Below are 26118 nucleotides of genomic sequence, written 5' to 3' on the forward strand. Positions count from 1 at the left end.
CACCCGGCCCAGAGCACAGCTTTCACGGCCTCTGAGAGCCTGCCGGCCTTTTCCCTTGCAGAGCATTTCCCAGGACACCAGCTGCTCAAGGTAAGCGAAGTGGGGTCACAGGGCTGATGAGTTCCCTCTTGAGGACAAGTCATGAGATAGTTAGGGGGCTGACTCCAAATGGTGAAGAAGTGGGTGGGTTTTATCAAGTTTCCCTATGACGGGCTGCAGTCCCAGCTCCTAAGGCCTTTGTGTGCCCAGAGTGGCTCTGGCAGAACCATCGCCACACCACATAGCCACCTACACTCAGAATATGAAGAAGGCAAAGGGCATGAGGTTTGGGTGATGGTGGTGTGGGGAACAGCAGTGATTTCGGGAAGACCGTGGAATGCGGGATGGATTTGCGATGCCAGTCTCTGAAAGGGTGTGGTACTTAAGGCCTGGAGAAGATTGAGAAGAAGAGCGCAGGGGCTGCCCTTCCTAGTGGGCATTGTGGGGTTGAAATGTAGACTGTTCTTGCCATCTTACACGTTAGACCAGTGTTCCTTGTCTGCCACCTGCGTTCTAGGCAGAAATCATTCTTCATCGCTCCTGTTAGATTCAGCAAACTTGAAAAAATCATGTATTTCAACATAAATTCCTGAACTTTTGAGATGTGCTGACTTATTGTCTCTTCCTCATGGGTAATAATAATAATAATACGAAAGTTTTATGGCTTCGTTCAAACATTTCGTCCTGAAAACTCCATTTAGTACAATACGTTGTTTCACTTGCCCCAAGGATCTCAGAACTGGGGACCTTGACCAGTTTTTGCTCAGCTGCTCAGGGTGAAGAAATGTCAGTGGTAAAGTGAGATCTAAAGTCACACAGCTTGAAGGTAGGGTGGCTTAAGTGGAAGAAGGCTTCAGATGGACAGCCAGGCATGTTTTCATGGCATAAGTTCTGATAGAAATGTCCTTTATCTCTTGCATCTCAAGAAGATCTTTAACAAAATCGTGTTACAAACATCAGTCACCTTCCAGTAAGTGCAAGTGTTGATGAGTTCTCGGATGGGCGGACAGGAGGAAGCCTAGCAGAACGGGACTCCAGAAAGTGAGTCAGCAGCTTCGTACCCATGCTTCCTAACGCCTCACAGGGTGCCACTTCAGTCACTCTGGGTTTGGGGTTGACTTCGGAGCATGCTGTCTCAGCAGTTTGGGCTATCCAGGTGTGGCCCGGTCTGGCATCGTCTGGCAGCAATGCAGTGGGTCAGCAGTTAAGGCCAGAGAGGCTTCAGGGAGCCAGGTGCAGCCATGAGGGCTGAGACTGTGACAAAGCAGGATCCTCTGAGGCTGGAAAGGACAGAGTGACCTCATTGCTAATGCTTGCACTAGCAATGTGCTTTCCTGCAAGGAAGGCCCTTTCCAGATGAGTTTACCCAATCACTTCATTTAATTCTCATAACATTATGTCACAGAAAGAAGCTAGAGAGTCTCCTATTTTTTAAATCTGATACTGATTTTTCTCCTCCTAGAGTCAGAAAGTGAACCATAGAGGCAGTGTTCTGTTCTTATGCTTCAGGTCACATCAAAGCTCCAAGAGAGCTGGGCTTGGTGGTAGAAGCCTATAAGCCTAACTTCTTGGGAGGCTGAGGCAGGAGAATGGCCAAGTTAAAGGCCCACTTTGGTGGGAGAGGGAGTTTAAGGTCAGCCTGGGCAACATAGGAAAAACTTATTTTAAAATAAAAGGTTAAAGAAAATGGACTAGGGTCATAGTTCAGTGGTAGAGCACTTGCTTAGCATGCATAAGGCGCTAGGCTCAATCTTTAATTCAACGATGAATGATTAAATAAATAAATACCTAACAGAGACTTTTTTACCAAGTCTCCAGTCTGTACAAGGAGGCAAATTAGGCTAAAAGATAGTCATAATACTCTGGTACTGAAAATTGCGTTTTTTGTTTCTTTAGACAAGATCTCACTATGTAGCCCTTCAAGCTGGCCTAGCACGTACTATGCAGGGCAGGCTGACCTTGAACTCACAGCTCTCATGGAAATCTCTCTGCCTCAGCCTTCTTGGTATTGGTATTACAGTATGAGCTATCAGGCCTGGCAGAAAAACTGTGCACATAGTACTGTGTGTGTGTGTGTGTGTGTGTGTGTGTGTGTTCACATGTCTGTGTATCAAATGAGTGTGGCAGACAGTCTGTAGATAAGATGGACCTGTATCGTTTAACTGTGAGCATGTAGGACAACAGTCATAAACCAGGACTGTCTCAGGCAAAGTTGGGTGCATGACCAATCAATCACCTTCCCACGGGGAGCTTTATCTCTCCAGAGCCTAAAGAGGAGAACATTTGAAGGTCACTGGCTCGGATGCTGTACATACTTGGGAAATCTTTACATAAGGGCATCATAACCTGTGATTCCAGAGAAGTGAGTTCTCCTCCCTCATCCTAGTGCATATGGCTCCATTCATTTATTTTAAATTGAAATAGGATTATATCATTTCCTCCCTCCAGCCCCTCCTAGTTACTCTCCCTTATCCCCCCACTCTCCCCACCAAGTTGATAGCCTCTATTTCTTTGATTGTATTTGTACACACACACACACACACACACACACACACACACACACACACGCACACACACACACACACACGTGGTGTGTGTATACAGATATATTTAAGTAGAACCTGCTGAGTCTGTTTTTGTTATTTTGTGTATGGTTTCACTGCTGACCATTCTGCACTGGACAGCCAATAAAGAGGCTCATCTCTGGGATGGGCTAATTCTCCTATCAGTCAATAGTTGCTTTTAGTTCTTTGTCTAGGTGTTGGACCCCTCAAGCTTTCCCCTCCACGGTAATGTGTCCATTGATACCACCATTGTTCTGGTCCTGTTTATGCAGCCATTTCTAAGAAAGACTGTTTCACAACAGACTTCCTGGTAGTTTGGATCATACAGTCTTTCCATTCCTTCTCCCAAAATGTTCCCTGAGTCATAGATGCAGGAGCTATGATGTCTGTGGGGCTAGGATCTCCAGGATCTGTTGATCTCTACATTATATCCAGTTGTAGTCTCCTGTGGTCTTCTCCATTTTCTGTAAGAGAGGTTTTTGATCAGGGGAATATTGAGGAGGAGGCTCCAGCTGGGGAGGAGAAAGGACGGTTAATATAGAAGAAGAAAGAGGAGCAAAAAACAGCAAGGTTGTTTGATAAGATGCAAGGAATTATATTATTTTATATTTACTTAAAATCATATACAATGCATATAAGTGTATGTGTATATTTACATGTATATACATCTATCTATCTATCTATCTATCTATCTATCTATCTATCTATCTATCGATCTATCTATGAATCATCTATCTTAAAAGAAGTTAAACCATGTGGGCTGACAATGCTCTCTAGAAGAACCACAAAACTAACAAAAAGAATAAAAAGTCCAGTACCGGACACAAGAAACTTTTCAAAGTGTTGGTCATTGTAGTCCAAGCAACTCCCAGAACAATATGGATAGTTGGTTTAGCCCTTTCTTGCCTAGGAGGGTTGAGGATGGATCCCTGTTGCTGAAGACACCACACACTTAGGACACAGGACTCAGAAACTCCAGCTGGATCTGCCCTGACAGCATCTTTCCTGTGGTCTGGCTTCCATGGCTCCAGAAAATACTATGCAAGCTGCCAAAGGAGGGAAGCTGTTACACAGTCCTCCCGGCTCTAACACCTATGAACCACGACAGTTACCAGCACGGCAAGGTGTGCAAAAGGTGCAGTCAGCGGCACTCATGTGTCAGTGACAACCAGCAGCTGCCTAATTGGACCTAAGGCCCACTCAACAGGAGGGACGTCATGCCTGGTCCTGGAAACCTAGCCAGCTTCTAGGGCTAGTCAGGTCACGGACATTAGAAAAGCATCTACTGTCACATGATGCTAGACTAACATAATTCCTTACTGGATCCTAAACCTTACGCTCACACCCACAGTAAATGTGGTTCTGCTCGCTCACTTGTTTCAATGCTCTCTGGCCTCCACTTTTGTCTGATTAAGTCCTTCTTATCCTTTTAGTATGACTCAGATGTCAGTGTCTCTCAGGAGGTGTCACTGAGATTTCCACTAGGGGTGAGGTGTTGCTGAGGGTTGTCATGGTAACTAGTACACTCTATCATCACACATGACACTAGCTGATAGCTTGGTGGAGGCAGAAGCTAGGATGTGTGCACCTTGGGATCCTTTTTTTCCCAATTGTTTTGATTTATTTCTTTTTATTTTATGTGTATGGGTGTTTTGCCTGTGTGTATGTCTGTGTGCCACATGAATGCCACAGAGGCCATTAGATTCCCTGGAACTGGAATTACAGATGTTTGTGAGTCACCATGTGAGTGCTGGGAGTCAAACCCTGTTTCTCTAGAAGAACAGCCAGGATTCTTAACCACTGAGCCATTACAAAGGCCCCACTGGGATTTTTTTTTCAAGACAGGGTTTCTCTGTGTAGTTTTGGTGCCTGTCCTGGATCTTGCTCTGTAGAGCGGACTGGCCTCGAACTCACAGAGATCCTGGCTCTGCCTCCCAAGTGCTGGGATTAAAGGCATATGCCACCGCCACCTGGCTCCCCATTGGGATTCTTAATGACTCCTTCTGCCTGGCTTTCATTAGGTGCTCATACCTTATAGAACGAAAGAATCGAAACATTGACAGCTTGAAACATCGGAGGCAGAAAAAGACAGAACTCCTTCCAGTGGGAAAATCTTAGGGGAAAAGTTCTGTGTCATGAAAGCCAGCCAACTGAACAAACAACCACAAAACCCAAACAAAAACAATATCACTCCTACACACAGAGGGAATCTTGGTACCTTTGAAGTGGATCATTTAGGATATAGGATTTTTAGAATTTGAGAAGCTTCAGAAAAAACAAATGTCAGCAAAACCCAATTATGAAGAAAGAAGGTGAGGAGGTGTAGTGGGGAGGGACTGGGCTGGGATCCAGAGAAATGAATTCCAGCTTCAGCCTGGCTACTCTCACTCCCTGTGTGGGTGGCCTGGGAGAATCACTACATCTTCCTCCACTTCACTCATTTGCAAAATGAAGAGGTGGGGCCAGGCTAGATCCTGCTGCAAGATCTTGTCCCACGTTAAAGGTTTATGATTATACAATACCTCAGCAAAGAACTGCAGGAGAAAGTCTCTTGGCTTTTAATTCTCCGTTTTCTTAATAATTAAAAAATTGATTAAAATATAGTCACATCCCCTTCTCCCTTTCCCCTGTCCAAGCCCTCCTACCCCTCCTGCTTTCTCTCACGCTCGCAGTCTTTTTCTTTGATTATTATTGTCACATATGTTTATAAACACATGAACATATAAGTACCACCTGCCGAGTCCTTAGTGTTGCTTGTGTGTTTATGGTTTCAGGGCTGACCAGGTTGCTGTCATGTGACCAGTTAGGGGGTCCATCCCTAGTCAAAGAGCTATAAATTCTTGAAAACTGCATTTGTATGGCTGCTTGAGGAGTCATCCTACTTTCCTCCTGTCAAGATGAAAGTTTCTCCCACGTTGGTTTGTGAGGTGCAGTTTTTTTCTGTTAGAGTAAAACAGAATAATATCTTTTTATACTTTGGATCTGAGCCTGGCCTTCAATGGCTGAGCCATCTCTCTAGCCCGAATAGTATCTTAAAAAAAATAAGATTCTTAGGTTTTCATGAAAATGAAAGAAGACAATCTTGTACAAAGGTGATAATAAAATGGAAACAACTGAACTGATTTTAGCATTTCGAGTGCAAACATTTAGACTGTAAACTTATTGTATGGGGCTTACTCACCTTGGATGTGGCATTTACTAGTTTTAAAATAGAATTTGCTTGTGCAAAATGACCTATGTAGGAACCTCACACTGTTTTTGTGAGTGTTACTGTCCACATGTCTGGGATTTCCTTCAATTCATGGTCCTACAACATAGGAAGGTGCCTGCTGGCTGTACTCTAAGTCTTCTCTCAAGTTGCCGTAGACACACCAGCTTCAGAGTGTTTTTAGGTCACTTGGGACAAATCACAGAACTACTGATGTGATTTTCCATTTGATAACTGGTTGATTTCTTAATTGGTGGCTGCTTGCCACTTGTCTAGTTGTTGTGACAAAATACTCCAGGCCAACAACTTAAGGAAGGATGTGTTTCCTTTGTGTTTCAGTTGCAGAAGGTACAGCCCCTCAGGACAGGGATGGTGTGGTGGGCCTGGTCACGCTGTGCATCCGTAGTCAGGGAACAACGTGACTGATGATTATGCCCAACTTGCTTTCCCGTTTTCACTCATTTTGGGACCCTGGTCCCTAGAATAATGCCTTCCATAGTTAGGGTAATCCTCTACTTTAACTAATCTAGAAACTACCTCACAAGCCTGCTCAGAGATTTGCTTCAACATGATTCTGAATTACATTAGTTCACAGCGAGGATGACCCACCACACCACTACAACACTTTCCATGTATATGCAGACCTTACATTTGATACCTTTGGGCTGTATCAGACAATTGCGCTGCTACCTTTCTTCACAGCAAAGGAGAATTTTCTGATAAAGGAGCCAGCTGTCAGGAAAGCAGGAGGATGTGGACTCCAAGTGCTGAGGCCACCCTGCAGAAGAAGGTTCTCTGTGGAAGGGAAGGTCTGGCTGATAGGAACCACACCACCTGTCAAGTGTGTATCCATTTATAGTTTCCAACCAAAACCTGGATCCAAGGCTCACGTTGCAATACAGCACTAATATACTTTGTAATTAGCCTTATTAAAAGTTGAGTGAATCTGTGCAGAGTCATTTAGGCTAAATGTATCTCAGCATGCTGTAACTAATGAATGGCAGAGTGAACATTTCCTTACACTTCCTAGATGAAGTGTTGGAAAGTTTGCAGGAATCTGAGTTTAGGTTTCTCTATTTGGTGAGGAAATAGTTCATCATTTCACACTCATTCACACTCATGTTGAATTGTGGTTGTGATGAACTCAGAATTGTCAGGGTTTAATATGCTGCTAATGGAAGCCTGACGTCTTGTTTTCAAAGTCTCTCACGTCTACTTCCTAAGCCTGGAGTGAGGAGTCTCTTCTATCTTCCCCTGTGGTGGGCAGACTGCTCAAAGCCCTCCACAGACACACACCCCAGGAGACGCTGCTGATTTCTATGCACTTCACACTAGTCAGCCTTTATTTGTCCAGGGCTAATGATGTTACACACACCAGGGCGGTGTGTGTGTAGTTTCTAGATTAGTTAAAGTAGAGGATTACCCTAACTATGGAAGGCATTATTCTAGGGACCAGGGTCCCAAAATGAGTGAAAACGGGAAAGCAAGTTGGGCATAATCATCAGTCACGTTGTTCCCTGACTACGGATGCACAGCGTGACCAGGCCCACCACCACACCATCCCTGTCCTGAGGGGCTGTACCTTCTGCAACTGAAACACAAAGGAAACACATCCTTCCTTAAGTTGTTGGCCTGGAGTATTTTGTCACAACAACTAGACAAGGAGGGATAGGATTAGTGGCTTTAAAAAAGCATAAATGGCCATCATAAGTTTTGGGTGCCTTGTGATTGATTTGTAGTAGGCACACCAGCCTGAATGCACCTGCCATGCTCATCAGGGGCATAAGCAGGAGGAAGTCAGGGAGTGTGGCTGGTGGTCACCAGGGCGGTGTGTGGTGTGTGTGTGTGTGTGTGTGTGTGTGTGTGTGTGTGTGTGTGTTTCAGGGAGTGTGGCTGGTGGTCACCAGGGCGGTGTGTGGTGTGTGTGTGTGTGTGTGTGTGTGTGTGTGTGTGTGTGTGTGTTTCAGGGAGCGTGGCTGGTGGTCACCAGGGCGGTGTGTGTGTGTGTGTGTGTGTGTGTGTGTGTGTGTGTGTTTCAGGGAGCATGGCTGGTGGTCACCAGGGCAGTGTGTGTGTGTGTGTGTGTGTGTGTGTGTGTGTGTGTGTGTGTTTCAGGGAGTGTGGCTGGTGGTTACCAGGGCAGTGTGTGTGTGTGTGTGTGTGTGTGTGTGTGTTTCAGGGAGTGTGGCTGGTGGTCACCAGGGCGATGTGTGTGTGTGTGTGTGTGTGTTTCAGGGAGCATGGCTGGTGGTCACCAGGGCAGTGTGTATGTGTGTGTGTGTGTGTGTGTGTGTGTGTGTGTGTGTGTGTGTTTCAGGGAGTGTGGCTGGTGGTCACCAGGGCGATGTGTGTGTGTGTGTGTGTGTTTCAGGGAGCATGGCTGGTGGTCACCAGGGCGGTGTGTGTGTGTGTGTGTGTGTGTGTGTGTGTGTGTGTTTCAGGGAGTGTGGCTGGTGGTCACCAGGGCGGTGTGTGTGTGTGTGTGTGTGTGTGTGTGTGTGTGTGTTTCAGGGAGTGTGGCTGGTGGTCACCAGGGCGGTGTGTGTGTGTGTGTGTGTGTGTGTGTGTGTGTGTTTCAGGGAGCATGGCTGGTGGTCACCAGGAAGATGTGTGTGTGTGTGTGTGTGTGTGTTTCAGGGAGCATGGCTGGTGGTCACCAGGGCGGTGTGTGTGTGTGTGTGTGTGTGTGTGTGTGTGTGTGTGTTTCAGGGAGTGTGGCTGGTGGTCACCAGGGCGATGTGTGTGTGTGTGTGTGTGTGTTTCAGGGAGCATGGCTGGTGGTCACCAGGGCGGTGTGTGTGTGTGTGTGTGTGTGTGTGTGTGTGTGTGTGTTTCAGGGAGTGTGGCTGGTGGTCACCAGGGCGGGGTGTGTGTGTGTGTGTGTGTGTGTGTGTGTGTTTCAGGGAGTGTGGCTGGTGGTCACCAGGGCGATGTGTGTGTGTGTGTGTGTGTGTTTCAGGGAGCATGGCTGGTGGTCACCAGGGTGGGGTGTGTGTGTGTGTGTGTGTGTGTGTGTGTGTGTGTGTTTCAGGGAGTGTGGCTGGTGGTCACCAGGGCAGTGTGTGTGTGTGTGTGTGTGTGTGTGTGTGTGTATGTGTGTGTGTGTGTTTCAGGGAGTGTGGCTGGTGGTCACCAGAGCGATGTGTGTGTGTGTGTGTGTGTTTCAGGGAGCATGGCTGGTGGTCACCAGGGCAGTGTGTGTGTGTGTGTGTGGGGGGGACTGTGGCTGGCAGTTGCCAGTGCAGGAGGTGGGGAGGTAAAGGGGTGTAGCTGGTGGTTACCAGTGGACTCAGCTTTGGCTTTCTTTTGCCAAATCTTTTTCAGATTCTCAGGAATATTATCTGTTTGAGTTCATTCTAGATACAGACTCATAAAGAGAATTCTAAACACTGATCTGAAGACCAGGAATCTAATTTTTTATTTTATTCTTGTCTTTGAGTTTGGAATTTCTGTTTAGGTCCAAGATAAAAATTTAAATCCTGCCCATGTACTTGGCTCTGACACATTTATGGGTCCTAGCTAAGGAAGCCTTTGACCTTGAGTATTAAAACTGTCTCTCTGACCCCGGCGTACGCATCCTGCTCAAGATACAAATTGGTTTGCTCTGTCTGTATGTATATAGGTTAACTTTCTTTTCTGTATATCTGTATCTGTATTTTCTTTTCTGTTCTTAGAAAGACACTTGTCAATTGGATTAACTCCCCTATGACCACATTTTAAGTAATGAAAACAGCAGAGACCATACTTCCAAACAATGTTAAATTCATAGGTATTAAGAATTAGGAATTTGCCAGGCAGTGGTGGCACATGCTAATCCCAGCACTCGGGAGGCAGAGGCAGGCGGATCTCTGTGAGTTCGAGGCCAGCCTGGTCTACAGAGTGAGATCCAGGAAAGGCGCAAAGCTACACAGAGAAACCCTGTCTGGAAAAACCAAAAAAAAAAAAAAAAAAAAAAAAATTTAGGAATTCAGTGTATCTTTTTCTAAGGACAAAATTATATACTTAATAAATATTAAATAGAACAACACAAACTGCTACGATTACTTTTTGATATACAAATAATTATTTTGTCTGATTCAACCAAAATAGTAATTAAAATATGTGATTATAAAGCAAACTGAGTTTTACTGATGCTGTCAATTGCTCTGGTCACCTGCTGAGGAAGTGGCACCATGGCTGGGCCTCTGATGCTGCTCATAGTGGCTAAGCAGAATGCAAGGATATTGTGGTGAACGGCACACACAGAATACAACTTGTGCCTCAAGACATTTGCCCAGAGCTTTCTTCATGTCTGCTTTCCTTTTGGAAGTTACCAAAAGTTTCTCCTTGCCTCCTGCCCAAGATCATTGCTTCCCTGAAGCAGCGTCCTTACTGCTGTTGGCAGGATGTAGCTGGGAGCACACTTTGCATAGGAAATTGAGTTTTGTGCTTGGTTCCAGGCCCACGATGGATGCCCTGAGACTGGCAAATTCGGCTTTTGCTGTTGACTTGTTCAAACAGCTATGTGAAAAGGAGCCAGCGGGAAACATCCTCTTCTCTCCAATATGTCTCTCCACCTCCCTGTCACTCGCTCAAGTAGGTGCCAAAGGTGACACAGCAAATGAAATTGGACAGGTAAGCTGCCCATGCTTTCTTTTGGTTTTGAACGGTTTTGAAGGGGGATAGTTACTGGAATTCATAGCACGGGCCTAAGATAAAAAACGGTGTAGCTGGAACTATTCAGGACTGAGAGCTATACCATCCCCAGGGCTCTTTTAATTTATCCTGAATGTGAACACTCATTTTGCATAGCATGTTCTATATTTTGAATAGGTACCAGGTTAGGATGAAGAGTGTGGGGATTGGACAGATGTTCCATTCCTCAGTGGCTGTCAGCATGTCACATGACATCCCTCACCTGACATGTATGAAAATCAGTCAATGACTGATTAATACTCCATTGCACACATGCTTAGTAAATGAGGGAAAGTTATCCCCTGCCCCCTGCCCTACATTCAGAGAACAAGCACTGCTCCTCAACACAATTCATTTAGAATATCAAACTTAACATTAAGATGCAAACTCAATTGAGTTCTACCCTAGAGTATTTCCAATCCCAGAAGTAACATTTTAAATAATCTATCTTCAAACTGGAATAGATAAAATAAATAGCATGCACATATGTTTCAGAATCCTGGGTCCTTGGTTATCTGAGAGGCATGGATGAAAGCAACTTTTCCCCTGCGAACATATACATATGTGTATAGATGTTTCAGAATTTCTTTGGGGCTGTGCTTGATTTGCTTTGTAAAGTTCTTGGACCTTCAAATGAGCTGATTTCCTCTCGAGACCTCACATGCTCTTAGACAGTAGGTGTACTTCCAATTCCATTCTATTATTTTCCTTATGCAGATTGATGTAAGATTTAAAAAAAATCTTCCTTTTCACAAACTCATCGGTATGTAAAATCACCAGTATCCATAAAACGATGACTCATAAATGTTGACTAGTTCAGGATGAGAAACCACGGGAGGCAGGAGAGGCTGCTTCACTCCTGGGGAGAGGAGCTGGATTTGAACTCATCTCCACAGGCTGTAAACCAGCTCCCACTCCTCACTTCTCATCTCTTTTTCCAGAAAGGTTGCAGGGGCTGTGGTGGTGGGGGGGGTCCATCCCTCACCCACAGGAAAGATATTTCAGTACATGCGACATATGCTTTTACCAGCACATCTGGTCTTTTTAAATATTAATTTTTCTTAATTCTTGAGAACTTCAATATATGTATACAATGAAACATGATCATATTCAGCCCCATTTACCCTTTGTAACTCCCTTCAAATCCCCTTCAACATGGCCTTTTCCAAGCTTCATGTCTTTTTTTTTTTCTAATAATCTACTTAGTTCAGTCAGTGCTGCCTAATGTGTACAGGTGAGAGGCATCCACTGAGGCACGGGAAGCATGCCAGTGGCTGTGTGTTCTCTCACGTCTGGAGAAACCCCTTGTGCAGTGGGCAGCAGGCAAGGCTGGGATGCAGAACTGGTAAAAGTTCTGAAATAAAAGACTGAGTGCTCAGTGCCAAGCGGGGTATCTTCCTTGACCTCTCTTCCCCGCACAACACAAAGGCTCAGGGAATGTGAAAATGGAGGCAGAAAGGATGTAAGACATGGGGGATGTGGAGAAGGTCTGGGAAATGCAAACTTTTGCACTTGACATGGTCAGAGCACTCGGGAACTCCCAGCAGCTGTGGTCCCCTGCACAAGACCTGAAAAAGACTGGTCCAGACCAAATCCTGGTGTAGACCAGAGGTGCTCTTCATGCCTTGTCTCTTACCAAGGAGCTGCTGATGCCTGGATTTTTTTTCTTTCTTTCTTCCTTTTTTTTTTCAGGTCCTCACACTTGCAGCGCAAGCACTTTATCTCCTCAACCCCCGGAACAATGCTTGATTTTAGTTTTTGGATAACGGAATGTTTGTTTTTCTTTTAACAGGTCCTTCATTTTGAGAATGTCAAAGATGTACCCTTTGGGTTTCAAACAGTCACTTCTGATGTTAATAAGCTCAGTTCATTTTACTCTTTGAAACTAATCAAGCGACTCTACATAGACAAATCTCTGAACCCTTCTACGGTAAGTTGCTTCTAACAGCTTGCTTGCACTCTGTCCCAGAAGGGGCATTTGCCCTGAGGCCCACAGCTTGTTCCAGGGCAGTTCCTTTCATATTATCAAAGGAAGCGGCTCCATTGCAGATGTTGGATGTTGGGGGATGAAACAGAGTCACATCTGACTCGGAATACACAGAAGTGTGTCTCCTTCCCCACGTATTTTAACAAATCCTCCTCCACCCGCAGTTCCTTTGGAGAGAAGGGATAATGGAAGAGCCAGCTATCTGGAAAATGGATCTCCATAAGGGGCTCAGAGTGACTTGCAACAAACTCTCCTTAAACAGTGGGGCACGTGGCCTGAGGTTGTCTTAAACTTCCCAACTCATCCTTTTTAACGGTCCAGATATCTTTAGAATCAGTAAGAAAGAAAATAACCACCACAAATGACCAGTTTCCATCAGATGTGAGTCAGAGTTGTTTTCCTAGACTAGTCAGAAGGACATTTGTACAAAGCTGCTGTAGCCATTTGAACCAAGTCATTTCATGAAGCGGTCGTATGAAGAGCACTGTGGTCCCCTCCTGTTAGATCCAGAGTGTAGCATAATATTTTTCAGATCTCTGTCTTAACACATAGCCAACATTCTTGGTTCCAGAACATCCCTTTGTTTGGTAATGTAGAGCTGACTCAGCTCCTGTCTTTGTGGTCACACTTTCAATCTCTGGGTTGCCAAGCCAAATGTCCCACCATGGCGTGACAGTGTTGTGCATTCTGTATTTGTTTTTGTGAGAGATCTTTGTGAACTAAGTTAGTAGCTATTGTTGTGACTTTACCCTTGTGACTTGAAGACAAATGCACAACTATTTTTGTTCTAGCTGTCACCTGGGAAATTAAAGGAAATTGAGATGTGAGTTTCTGCTGGGCATGGAAACGTTGAGAGCTCCCTAAGTGATGCTTAAAGATTTCCGTCATGGCAGTGACAGTGCAGCTTTCACTGGCAGTGTCTCTGATGGTCTCGGGTATTCAAGGACAGAGTGACATGGCATTCAAGTCTGTTAGCTCGGTTGGACTTCCGTTCCACGTTTAGAACTGTTTCTACCAAACTTTTCGTTTCCCTTTTTCTCTCCCCCTTTCCCTTCCCTTCCTTTTTATTTCCTCTTTTCCCTGTCTCCCCTTTTCTTTCCTTTTCTTTCCTCTCCTCTCCTTTGCTTACCCTCTTTCCCCTTCCTCCTCCTCCCTCCTCACCCCTTCTCTCCCTCTTCCCCTTCTCTCTCTTTCTGTTTTCCCTCATTTCTCTTACTATGTAGCACCTGCAAAGTTACTAGTTACAGAACAAACAGCTGTGCCCCGGGAGCATCACCTGAACTTGAACCACTCAAGCGGCTCTTGAAAGCCTGAGTTCACAGCCTCCAATCTCTTGCATCAAGATCAGTGTGGGTTGGCTTTGCATTTTAAACATGAGTTAGAGCTAGACACATTGCTATGTTCTTTACAGCCCTAGGTTTCACACTTCAGTGTGCAGATGAAACTACTGGAAATCTTGCTAAAATGCAGTCAGTATGTCTAGGGGCTTGAGAGTTCATTCTAACAAGATCTTAGGTGATGCTTGATTCCTGATCATTGGACCATATTTTGAGTGTCAGGACTCTAAAGAATATTCATTATTTTAGTAATGATAAGGGTTTTCTGCTCACTGTTTTCATTTCTGTTTCAGTTTTTTTTTTTACTTTTTTTTTTTACTTTTTCAAGACAGAGTTTCTTTGTGTAGTTATGGCACCTTTCCTGGATCTCACTCTGTAGCCCAGGCTGGCCTCGACCTCACAGAGATCTGCCTCCCGAGTGCTGGGATTAAAGGCGTGCACCACTGCCACCCGGCCTGTTTCTATATTTTGACACATATGTATGTATAGTTGTTGTGTTCATTATTTGTTCTTGTTGCTGTGATAACATACCTTCTAGAAACAACTTAACGGAAGAAAGACTTGCTTAGGCTCTAAGTTTCAGAAGTCCATGGCTGCTTGTTCCCGCTCAGTTGGGCAGATAGCTCATCAGTAGGAGTGTGGAGCAGAAGAGAGCTGTTCACATCAGGAAGGACCAGGAAGTAGAGAGCGACAGGAAGGGGCAGTGACGTGTTATCTCCAAGGACTCTAGTGACCTTTGTCCTCCACTCAGGTCCTATTTCCCAAAGTTCATAGAAAGTCTCAAAATAGTGCCACAAGCTGAGAACTAAGAGTTTAAACCGTAAGCGTCTGAGACATATTTTAGATTAAAACCACAACTATATACTTATATTATGTATGTAATAATATAAATATTTTTGAAATAATTGGGATTTATACTATAATTATATGTTTTTAATATAGTGTTTCTTTTGTTTTTGGCAGAGCTGTAACCAATTGATAATTTTAATAATTGACATGTTTTATCATAGAAATAAAACACCTAATACAAAGAAAAAGCTTATTTCTACACAAGGCTTCGTATAGTGTGACCAACTTTTGAAAATGTATGCATAGTAATAGGAATCCATTTCTTAGCGCCATGTAATACTGCATGAGTTCCATTTACAGATGCTAAGAGCTTTGTGATTTTGTGAATTGGATGTTTTTCAGGAATTTATCAGTTCTACAAAAAGACCATATGCAAAAGAATTGGAAACTGTCGACTTCAAAGAGAAACTGGAAGAAACTAAAGGTCAAATTAACAGCTCTCTCAAGGAACTCACAGATGGCAAGTGCCTTTAATGTCCTTCTGTAAAGAGTAGAGGCCTCCCTGCTTAAGAATCCTTGCTCCAAGCCTAAAAATACTGAACATCTGGAAGCTTCCTCGGGTATTTTTAGTACACAAGCTAAATTCTTTGCCCATCAAGCCATGTCAACAACTTAAGTTTCTGGGCATTTCTTGTATCAACTCATTTCTTGGCGAATTGTGTGCTTTGTTTTAGCATGCTTTGCCTTGCTCTCTGACAAGCTGCCACATGCCCTAGTAGGGACCCAGCTGTTCCTTTTCTGCTAAGGCTTTGGCAAATCACAAAACCAGGTTTTAAAGTCTGGAAATGGAAAGATGCTCCTTGAATCTACTTCCAACTAAAAATATTTACAGCTTTATCAAAACTGAAAAAAAGACAAAAAGCAAATATAGAACAAAGCCAAACCTAGCAATCATAGTGGAAGTTTGTCCCCAGGCTCACAACCGCTCAGGCTGCTCTGTGTTCAAGTCCACTCCTGCTTCCCACAGAGCCTTCTCAGCCTCTGCCCTTACTTTACCTCCCCCATTAAAAGTCCCTGTGAGTTGTCTTTCTTGCCAAGAAAGAATTGGAACTAAGATGATTTGGATTGCAATCAGTGACTAGCTCTTCTTTCCTAGAGATGTGTTTATAGTGTTTGTGCAGGGGGAGCCTGTTGGGAAATAGAAAGTAATTATAAAGGACTGGCAGTCACTGATGGCTGTGGAGGGATGTGCTGCTGGGGTGAGGAGACATACTTCTTTTGAGAATGAGCAGAGCCCATCCAGCATGGCATCCTATTTGAATACTTCCTCATGAATGATGTCCACCTCTAACAACATGGAAAGAACAGGAACTTCAGAGCCATTTAGAACCTAGATTCCAATCCATGTGGACCATCAACATATTTAGATATGGAGCTTCAATGTACTGAATCGTCAAATGTGGCATATGTTACTTAATTAAATTTATACGTGGTTGTTGTGAGGCCTCCAAGTACATCATGTATATATATAATACATGGTAGTTGTAGACACATATGCATGTGGATACACACACACACACACACACACAGATATTGTGTGTATATATACCTATACATATGTTACTGAAATAAAATTTCTTTGGTGACACATAGAAAGAGAAAGCTTGTATAAATAGCACCAGGCTTAGCATAATTTTGAACATTATAAGCAAAAAAAGTTTCTGCTCAAAGTTGCTGTTGTAGTTTTGTTTATAAACTTTCTCAGTTTTCTCTCAAAGAGCTTTTTATCTTGGCATCTCAGTAAGTTTAAGGTCTCTGACTGGAGAGGGTGGGGCTTAGGGAGAATTCTGAATTTGGAGACAGAAGTAAGGTTTCAGCTGAAGCTCTGGCACTGTGGGCACCTGGACTTCTTAGCTCTTCAAGGCTTGATAAAACCATCACATGCCAACAGAGGTGGCAATGGTAGGGCCAGTACAGGAATGAAATGCAGGTCCATCTTAAAGATTCACTAGGTTGGCATCCTAAGGCAGTGATGGAAGAACACTGACCCTGTGCATGGCCCATGAAAACGCACACTGGGCATTACATTGTAGCTGGAGTTTTCTGCAGTCCCACTCGGACCCCTGCAGATCCGCATCCCACTTATAAAATAATCACTCAGAAGCTCATATTAATTAAAATTGCTCGACCATTAGCTCAGGCTAACTATTGACTAGCTCTTATATCTTAAATTGACCCATATCTATTAATCTATACGTTGCCACGTGGCTTGTGGCTTACTGGTACTTTTACATCTCGCTTCCTCTGTGTCTGGCTGGCGACTCCTGACTCAGCCTACCTGTTCCCAGAATTCTCTTCTCTGGTTGTCCTGTCTGTACATCCTGCATGGCTACTGGCCAATCATTTTATTTATCAATCGATCAGAGCAACACATTCACAGCATCCCCAGCATTACATGAAAAATAGAGATCAGGTAAATGACAGTTCTTTGCAAAAACACAAGAGAAGTGTTTTTATTAAGGGCTTTCATGGTTGTGTTCTGTGGGCTGTTGAGGATTTCAGGTCTGGGGTAATTATAGCTGGGATCACATTTGTGGATCTTCCAGCTGACCTTGAGTCCATCAGCAGCCTACAAGGAGTGAACTGGGGAAAGGAGTGTAGAATTGTAGGGCAAAGATGTACTTCTCTGCTGAGCACAGTAGGGCTGCCCATTAACCACTCTCAACCTGTTTCCTCCATTGTAAATCGAAAACAGTGAGGTAGTAAGTGTGGAAATGATGAACATGACCAGGTGTAAGGCACATGTTTACTTAGTTTTGCTCAGGAGTACAGACTGAGTCAGAAAGGGCTTACTTCCAATCCTAGATCTCTCTGAATTGTCTGGTCAGGCAGGGCAGGAGGACAGAAAAGAGGCCCTAAATTAGACAGTCTTGGTGACCAGTCCTTCCAGGTGTGACGCTAATGAGTGATGAATGCCCGAGGAATGAGCATTCACGCAGCAGCAGGCAATTCAGATGAACGACTGTGATGTGTGGTTTTCTATGATCGTTTGCAGGCCACTTTGAGAACATTTTATCGGAGAACAGTATAAGTGACCAGACCAAAATCCTTGTGGTTAATGCTGCCTACTTTGTTGGAAAGTGGATGAAGAAATTTCCTGAATCAGAAACAAGAGAATGTCCATTCAGAGTCAACAAGGTATGTGCAGCATGAAGTAGGAAGTAGATTTCAAAATCTTGGTAGCTGAGTAGGGCACAGGGGTACTTCTCAGCGTGGACCATGAAGACTTCCAGAAATCAAAGGAGGAAAAGGAAAGGAAGGAAGCAGAGAAGCCACACTGGAGGCCTTTGGATTAACAGGAAAGTTAGACCAGTTAGGAGCTGTTTTCCTGACCCAGTCACTTCACTTTTATCTCATTTTCTTACTTACCTGGAGATAAAAAACCACGGTTTAACATTTATCATCCACCCCTTCCTCCTTTCTCCTTTTGGTAGACCCAGCCCAGCCCAGCCCCATCCAGTCCAGCCCAGCCCATTCCCAGCCCTTCCCATCCAGCTGAGCCCCATCCCCACGCCTCCCCAGCCCAAAGCATTTATAATATGCTTTGAGGCACTGGTTGACTACGAAGAAAAAAGCATAGCTTTTCTCATCTACATTACTAGGAGTCATTATAGAAAGAATTAGAAGCCTGTTTTTCTGGGTGGTCTCATTTATACTATTTAAGTGGATGTTTAAAAACTAATATCTGTAAGTAAAGGGCCATTTTTTTTTAAATAAATTAAACCAAAGAACCAAGACTGAAAAAATCGTGAAAGAGCCTGGGGAAACTGTATGATTTGGTCTTGTTTTTGGGATGTGATTTGTGTGAATACTTGGGCCAGCAAGAAGTCTCAGCAGGTAAAGGAACTTATTTCCAACCCTCATGGCTTGTGCTCAACCCCCAAAACTTGCTACTTAGTAGAAAAAGAGACACGATTCTTGCCAGTTGTTCTGACTTGCACACGTGTACGTGCACCATAGTGCTTGCATATGTTCGAATACACACACACACACACACACAAACACACACACACACACACACACACACACACACACACGAGTAAATGTAATAATAATAAAAAGCTCAGGCCTGAAGCAATGCACACTTCAGCTGAAACACTCAAGGTATCTTGCTTTGTAGATGTTATGCAACACTTCTTAGTGTTCAGTTTCTCCCAGTTTCTCTTGTATTGCCTGGTATCAGCCACTTGTTTTCACCAAGTAGAATCTTTAAAAATAAATTTATTTTGATCATATTCTTTCCACTCTTCCAATCCTCTCAGAGCCTTCCCATCTCCCTCCCCACCCAACCTCACGATGTTTTCACTCTCTTTCCAAACAACCGAGAAACAACCACAGTCAAAAGAGATAATCAAAATGAAACAGAAAATAAGACAAGAAATAACAAACAGAAGGCACACTGCTCCTGGGCATGGGGCGTGCTCCAGAGTGCGGTTCAGATACCCAGTGACACTGGAGAAAACAGATTTTCCCTTTCCCAGCAGGTATCAATTGCAAATGGCTTTTTGGCTGGGGTGGCACTTTGTGTTCACTTCCCCTTCTCAGCGCAGGGCTCTCATGGAGCTTGAGCTTGTGCGGGTCTTGTACATGCCGTCACAGCCTCTGTACTTTCCTCTGTGCACCAGCCCTGTTGTGTCTGGAAGAGGCTGTTTCCTTGGAGTTGCCCACCACCTCTGGCTTTTTCCACCTCTTCTACATAGACCTCTGAGCTTCGAGGGGAGGAGTTAGATAAAGTCGTCCCATTTAGGGCTGAGTGCTCCTACTCTCTGCACATTGTCCAGTTGTGGATTTCTCTGTTCTCTGATGATGGCTGAGTGATGCTCTTATCTATGTGTATAACAATGGCATCAGGAGCCATTTTATTGCTAGTTCCTTTAGTAGAATAATAGTGGTAGGTTTTTCCCCTGGGCCCATGACCTATCTAGTCTCAGGTTCTTAATTCTAGAACCTAGGAGAAAATCCCTTTCAGATACTAACTTGACCTGGGTTAGCTAGAATGGCTTCCATAATTCCCCCGTCCTCCCATGGAGTTTATGTTCATACCCCACTCACCTCAAATGTACTTAAGACAAATTTTCCTGCCTCTTCCACTAGTGCCTGGACTTTATAAGGTTAGGGACCATACCTTTCTCTCCTCAGTGTCTTACAACTAAGTGCTCTGCAAACTTTTGGGTGAATAATCAATCAATCATCTTTCTTTTTCTTTTTCTTTTTTCTTTTTTTTTTTGGTTTTTCGAGACAGGGTTTCTCTGTGTAGCTTTGCGCCTTTCCTGGAACTCACCCTGTAGCCCAGGCTGGCCTCAAACTCACAGAGATCCACCTGGCTCTGCCTCCCGAGTGCTGGGATTAAAGGAGTGCGCCACCACCGCCTGGCTTTAATCAATCAATTTTCAAAGGCCAGCCCTAATTTTTTTTTTTTTTTTTTTGGAGACAATCTCATGTAGCCCAGTCTAGACTCTAACTTGTGACATACCCATAAATGGCCTTCTGACTCTCCTGTCTCTACCTCTCCAGTACTGGGATTATAGGCATGCACCACCACACTTGGGATTCAAACCAGAGCTTTGTGCATGCCAGACAAGCATTTGACACACTGAGCTGCAGTCCTCAGCTCTAAGGTCAATGTCAGATAAAACACAACAGTCTGTGATTGCACAGGAGGGAGAATGCTGTTATTGCTCCTAATGGATTCAGCATCTCCCAGGGTGCTGGTTGAGGGGGCAGATGATTCTCCTCACACTTTCTCTCCCTGAGCTTTTTGACTGCACTTAACCCACTGCTAGGGACAGGACTAGGATAACACAGCTCATTTCTTTTTAATGGTTAACACTCCTTTCCAGGAAGAGCTGGCAAAGGGTCCCAGGGTATGAGTGAAATCTCAAGCATTTGGCTCATGGTGTCTCTTGTGAATTCCCTGGGGTTACTTCATGGAATGCCCGTGGGTGGAACTCGGACTTGGGTTTTGATCATGTTAAGATTTGTAGTTTTTATATTTGTGGAAGTGCTAAAACATGTTTCTGAAAGGAGAGGGAGAATGTGTGCTCTCCCTGTATTCTTGCAGTTAAGTCATGAAAGCCAGGTGACATCAGAGCCTGGAAACCTAGATTGTGAGCAGAGTTATAGGTCATAGCTATGTCATGGTAGTTCAGTATCTGCCCAACATGCAGTTAAACGTGACCCTGGCTGCATGGGGGAAACACACTCCTTTAGGACCTATTATTTCTCTCCTGTGTCCTTTGAACCACATTTGCCAATCACTGTTTTGAATGATGGTGCTGAGCTGTTTCTCATGTCCCTTGGTATCTCCTTTAAGGGCTAGACTACACTGATCAAGTTATAGTAAGGGCTTAATGTAATGTATATTCTGAAAAATTATGTACAGATCTATAAGTTATGCCCATATTTTCCTAAATGCTTGAGACAAGAAGTGGTTTTGGGTTTAAATTTTTTTTCAGATTTTATTATATTTCCACTTATTTAATGAATTATCTTGGGGTTGAACCCAAATCTAACTAAGAAATTTGTTTATGTTTCATATACATATTAGAAACATAGTTTGAAAATAATTTTATATATTTCCTCCCCCCCCCCCCCGTGTGTGTGTGTGTGTGTGTGTGTGTGTGTGTGTGTTGTTAGAATGTTGAACCCAGAGCTTTGCACATGCTAGGCAAATGTTATACTCCTGAGCTATGTCTTCAGCCAATGTTTTTTTGAGACAAGGTATTTCCATGTAGCACAAACCATCGTTGAATTTGCTCTGTGGCCCAGGCTTGCCTTCAATTCATGATTCTTCTGCCTCTGCCTACAGAGTACTGTGATTGCAGGTGCTTGTTACCATATTCATATCAATCCTTGTATTTTGATAGCTGTTCATCATATGAGATATGAAGTCAAATTGTCCTATTTTTCCTTTTTTATATATGTAAATATAGTAGATACATTTTTATCAGATGGAATACATAATAGATACAGTTTTTATCATGTGGAGCACAAGAGATAGTAAAGTACATGAATAACTTTCAAAGGAAGTCATAAGGTCTTCACAGGATGCATACAGCGTGGATTCTTGTGTGTATGTGCTTAAACCACACTGCTCCAAAACCACAAGAGAAGTTTGTATATGTCTATCACTATTGTCGTTTCTATCATTTCTGTCTCTATCATCTAAATCTGTGCCTCTGTTTGTATATATGTATTTGTATAGATGTATATATAAGTATATATGTATGTATTTATGTATTCTTTTATAAATTGTAAATTAACCCTTTCAAAATGTTTTCTTCTAACAGACAGACACCAAACCGGTACAAATGATGAATCTCGAAGCCACGTTCTGTTTGGGCAACATTGATGACATCAACTCTAAGATCATAGAACTTCCCTTCCAGAATAAGCATCTCAGTATGCTCATCGTGCTCCCCAAGGATGTGGAAGACGAGTCCACAGGCCTAGAAAAGGTCAGGAGGCAGCTGGGTACTTAGACAAGAGAACCCCACATACCACAGAAACGAGAGGATGGAGTCCTGTGGGGCTCAGAGGAGTTGGCCATAGCCTTGCCTCACACTCTCCAGCCCAGTCACCTTCAAGGGTTTTGAGGTCCACCATTTGTTTGTCATTTACAATGGGCCAAGGTTGCCACTAAATTCTTCAAATAATTTTCTTATTTAATTTGTATAACATTCCTATGAATTAGAAACTGTTACCATGCTCTTGTTTACCAAAGAGGAAGGGAGTCACAGAGGTGAGTGGCCACTTGATGACCACAGGATCAGTCAATGCCATGAAAACCAAGAGTTTGAGCTCAAGAGGAAAGAGTTCTTGGTCTGTACTCTGTGCTTAAATGGGAAGTGGACAGATATAAAGCCCATTAGTTGCAAAACTAGTTAACTATGGTGATCTTTTTTTTTTTGTTCTAGTAATTTGTACCAAGTGAAAGTGAGAATATTAATTGAAAAGTAATTGTTGTAGACTAATAAAAGAATAAATTGTTCCTTCTCTATTAAAAATGCCTTCGCACCCGCTTGTGACCTTGCCACGCCCTTGGCTTTTATCCACACCAGGCGAGTGGCACTGGGGTAGTATTGTTCCATGTTAGTAGCAGGGAACTGTCATTCTTAGTGGCACTTGTGAGAAGTTCAAGGAGGAATTTAACTTCATTTGCTCTGAAGAATTTTATAACTAAGTTATTTTATGCTTTGTTGCATATCTGTCTTTTAAACCAGTCGAAATGGTTGTGCTCATCACCTATAATCTTAAAGAGCAGATCAGAGCTAGTCTGAGTTCCCATCATATAAAAAGACAATGAATAGCTTTTAACTAACTTTGGTGGTATGCCTAGATTATGAATAATGTGAACTCCTTTGTAAAGAAATGATAATAAACAGTCAGCAGATCAATACAAAAGTTTCTAATTTTATATTCATTTTACTGTGGTGTATGTAACATCATAATCTATGTGTCTATTTCTGAAAAAAACTATTCTATAATTTAAGCAAATAAAAGAGAGTCTTTCTGTAGGGTGGGGAAGAGAAGGCATCGGGTGGCTGGTGGATCCTATATGAGGAACTTGCTGGACTATTTCCAAACCAAAGTTGATTTAAATTCTTTAAAACTGGACTTAGAGCAACACTTTCTATTTTTAATCAAGCTTGATCTATCTATCCATCCATCCATCCATCCATTCATCCATCATCTATCTACCTATATTCCCCCCCCCCCTTTTCCAATTGGAAGTAAATAAAATTAAGTTCTTTTCTGTTTTGTCCTTCAGATTGAAAAACAACTCAACCCAGAAACACTGTTGCAGTGGACCAACCCCAGCACCATGGCCAATGCCAAAATCAAACTCTCCCTCCCAAAGTTTAAGGTGGAAAAGATAATTGATCCCAAGGCTAGTCTGGAAAGCCTGGGGCTGAAAAGTCTCTTCAATGAAAATACATCTGACTTCTCTGGCATGTCAGAGACCAAGGGAGTGGCCCTATCAAGTGTGATTCACAGGGTATGCCTAGAAATAACTGAGGATGGTGGCGAGTCCATCGAGGTGCCAGGATCCCGGATCTTACAGCACAAGGATGACTTCAATGCTGACCACCCATTTATCTACATCATTCGACACAACAAAACACGAAACATCATTTTCTTTGGCAAATTCTGTTCTCCTTAAGTGGCAAGGCCCTGCAAAGTCTCAGGTAACTTGTCTGTGGTTTCAGATCTCTGTAAACTTTGTATGCAGACAACCACTTTCTATACAATAAATTGTTAATTTTGCTGAATCAGGAAGTGGCTGGTACTTGTCATACGCAGCCTTCACACTAACAGACATTTCTTTTCCAATTCTTCCTTATTTTCCTTTGTTGAATAAAATGGCACATGCTTGTAATGAAGGGGAAATCACCTTAGCAGAAAATATGTGTTCTTCATTTGTCAAAGCATCCGGAGCTATTGATAAAAACGCAGTCTCCCACACAGGAATTCCTGTAAGGATGATGTGGAAGACATTATCCTCAGAACTTCACCTTTCTTCACTGAGATAAAGAATGTTCTAGACATTTACACTCTTTTAAAGCCTTGAGAAACTCTAGCGTATGGGGCCCATAAGAGTACCCCTTTCCAATGAAATTTGTGTACATGTCACAGTGCTGTGGGTCCAGAAGTCTTCATGTTAAAAAACGCCAAGAAACACTTTTTTCAATATCTTATGATTTTAGAAAGATGACATGTTGTAAATAGTATATATTATGGAGCTCCACAAATAGGTTCTGGAATATTACCCTGTAAGCCAATACTTTAATATTTCTGCCAAAACATAAATTATTCAAACGAAATAGGTACATAAAGATAGTTCACAAGCGATCTTTTTTTTTCTGAAAAAAAAAAATGAGTAAGTTGTCAGCACATGGAAACATCCTGCAGAACATTCTAGATCTTGGAGTGTTAGATAGAGAATTCTGGGCCCATTTAGCTGAAGACTAAGACCCTAGGGGGAAGCTCAGCTTTTACAAAAATTGGCTTTTGTTTTTCTTAGCTGCCCCTGCCCCTGGTCATTTGGGTGGTGTGACTGCTGACAGGGCTTGAAGTCTACAGGGATTCTCTTGATGAAAAGAGAGTTTCGTGGCTGTTGAAGGAACTTTCCTCTTTGTCTAATGTGACAGTGGGAAAAGGGAAGGGATCCCAAACCTTCAAAAGGCACAAGCAAAACTATTCAAGTACCCATCATGCTTTGGCATATGTTTTTTTCAGATCTAGCTATTTGATAGCAGTTTGTAGTCTACACAAATAAATTATAAAGTGGTTCTGATAAGTTAGTTATGTGGCAACCTAACCTAATGTTTCAACTCACCCCCAGAAGGAAGTATTTGCTGTGGTTTTTCTTACATGCCTCCCCTTTTCCAATTCATTGCCATTTATTCTAAATAAGGTTCTTTTTCTCCTGAAGGTTCAATGATGGCTGTTTTTCTGTGCTATTGACAATAAAATACTATTGGATTGTGTGCCTTGCTCTTTCTTTATTGGCTTAGCATTATTATCTTGAAGTAGAATCAAGGCACCCATTAATTATAAGCATTTATATATGTAAGTGTCTTCTGGGAGGTGGTTAATATAGACTAAAAAGAATACAAAGAAGTCATGCTATTTTCTTTCTCCCTGGCCATTGGCTGCTGCACTCTGTTTATTCCAACAGAGACAAGACCAGGAAGGTGTCAGAATCATTCAAGCACATAAGCTATGTGAAATCACAACCTCCCAGAAGGACATGCATCTCCTCTCCAGACCTTTTCTCTTTGGGTCCTTCCTCAAAACATACTTTACTGAAACCCATAAGCTTATAATGTTTCCTTAGTCAGTGCATTTTTGTCATTGTTATATTAGTTTCTTTTTAATTACTTATAATGCACTTGAACCTAAAAGTCAACACCCTCACAATGTGCACAAAATGAATGTGTCTTCTCTTGCAATAAATATCTAAACATGTCCACATCATAAAATGGAAATGACTACTTGGACAGGATTGCCACTCTTGTTTATTTCTCCCTTCCAACCTACAAATAAAAGATGGGATGATTCTGGGAAAGGTGAGTGAGTGTGAAGAGGAAGGAAAGGGTGGTGCCTCCTGGCCAATGGCTCAGGGAGCTTCAGTTGTCTCCAGGAATTTGGAAAACATTGACAGCTTCTCTGGGATCGTCCACAGTGGTCTTTTCCAACCATGGGGAACTTCTGCCCTCTAGAGGATCTTTTTGTTCTCACTACTGGGAGAACATCTCTTGGTCTGGTCAATTAACACCTGCAAAGGCCAAAACACCACCCTCCTTAAGAGTGTTATCCAGCTCATCATGCCCACGGGGTCAGTGCTAAAAGACAGATGGAGTGAGAGCATCCCTCAGGTGGAGGAAGAAGAAAGGATTGGAACTATAGTAGAGGATGAGGGATGCCTGCTTGCTGTCAGCTGTAATGAGACCTACA

At 43.1% G+C, this 26118-nt stretch overlaps 1 protein-coding gene across 1 annotated transcript; it reads left to right on the forward strand.

Annotated features, from left to right (window-relative positions):
• On the forward strand, positions 1-23930 carry Serpinb5 (serpin family B member 5). Its single transcript, XM_059280783.1, has 7 exons — positions 1-90; positions 10251-10425; positions 12278-12415; positions 15001-15118; positions 17654-17796; positions 21948-22115; positions 23429-23930. Exons 2-7 carry the CDS (start codon positions 10258-10260, stop codon positions 23819-23821), a joined length of 1128 nt encoding a protein of 375 aa, XP_059136766.1. The 5' UTR covers positions 1-90; positions 10251-10257; the 3' UTR covers positions 23822-23930.
• The last annotated feature ends 2188 nt before the right edge of the window (positions 23931-26118 follow it).

This window comes from Peromyscus eremicus, chromosome 15, assembly GCF_949786415.1.
Source record: "Peromyscus eremicus chromosome 15, PerEre_H2_v1, whole genome shotgun sequence".
Taxonomy (NCBI): Eukaryota; Metazoa; Chordata; class Mammalia; order Rodentia; family Cricetidae; genus Peromyscus; species Peromyscus eremicus.

Bases quoted from the DNA above. Each gene is read 5' to 3' on its own strand.
- Serpinb5 (XM_059280783.1), top strand. From the start codon at position 10,258: ATGGATGCCCTGAGACTGGCAAATTCGGCTTTTGCTGTTGACTTGTTC. The intron at 10,426-12,277 runs GTAAGCTGCCCA...TTCTTTTAACAG, and splicing joins CAGCAAATGAAATTGGACAG to GTCCTTCATTTTGAGAATGT. The intron at 12,416-15,000 runs GTAAGTTGCTTC...GATGTTTTTCAG, and splicing joins AATCTCTGAACCCTTCTACG to GAATTTATCAGTTCTACAAA.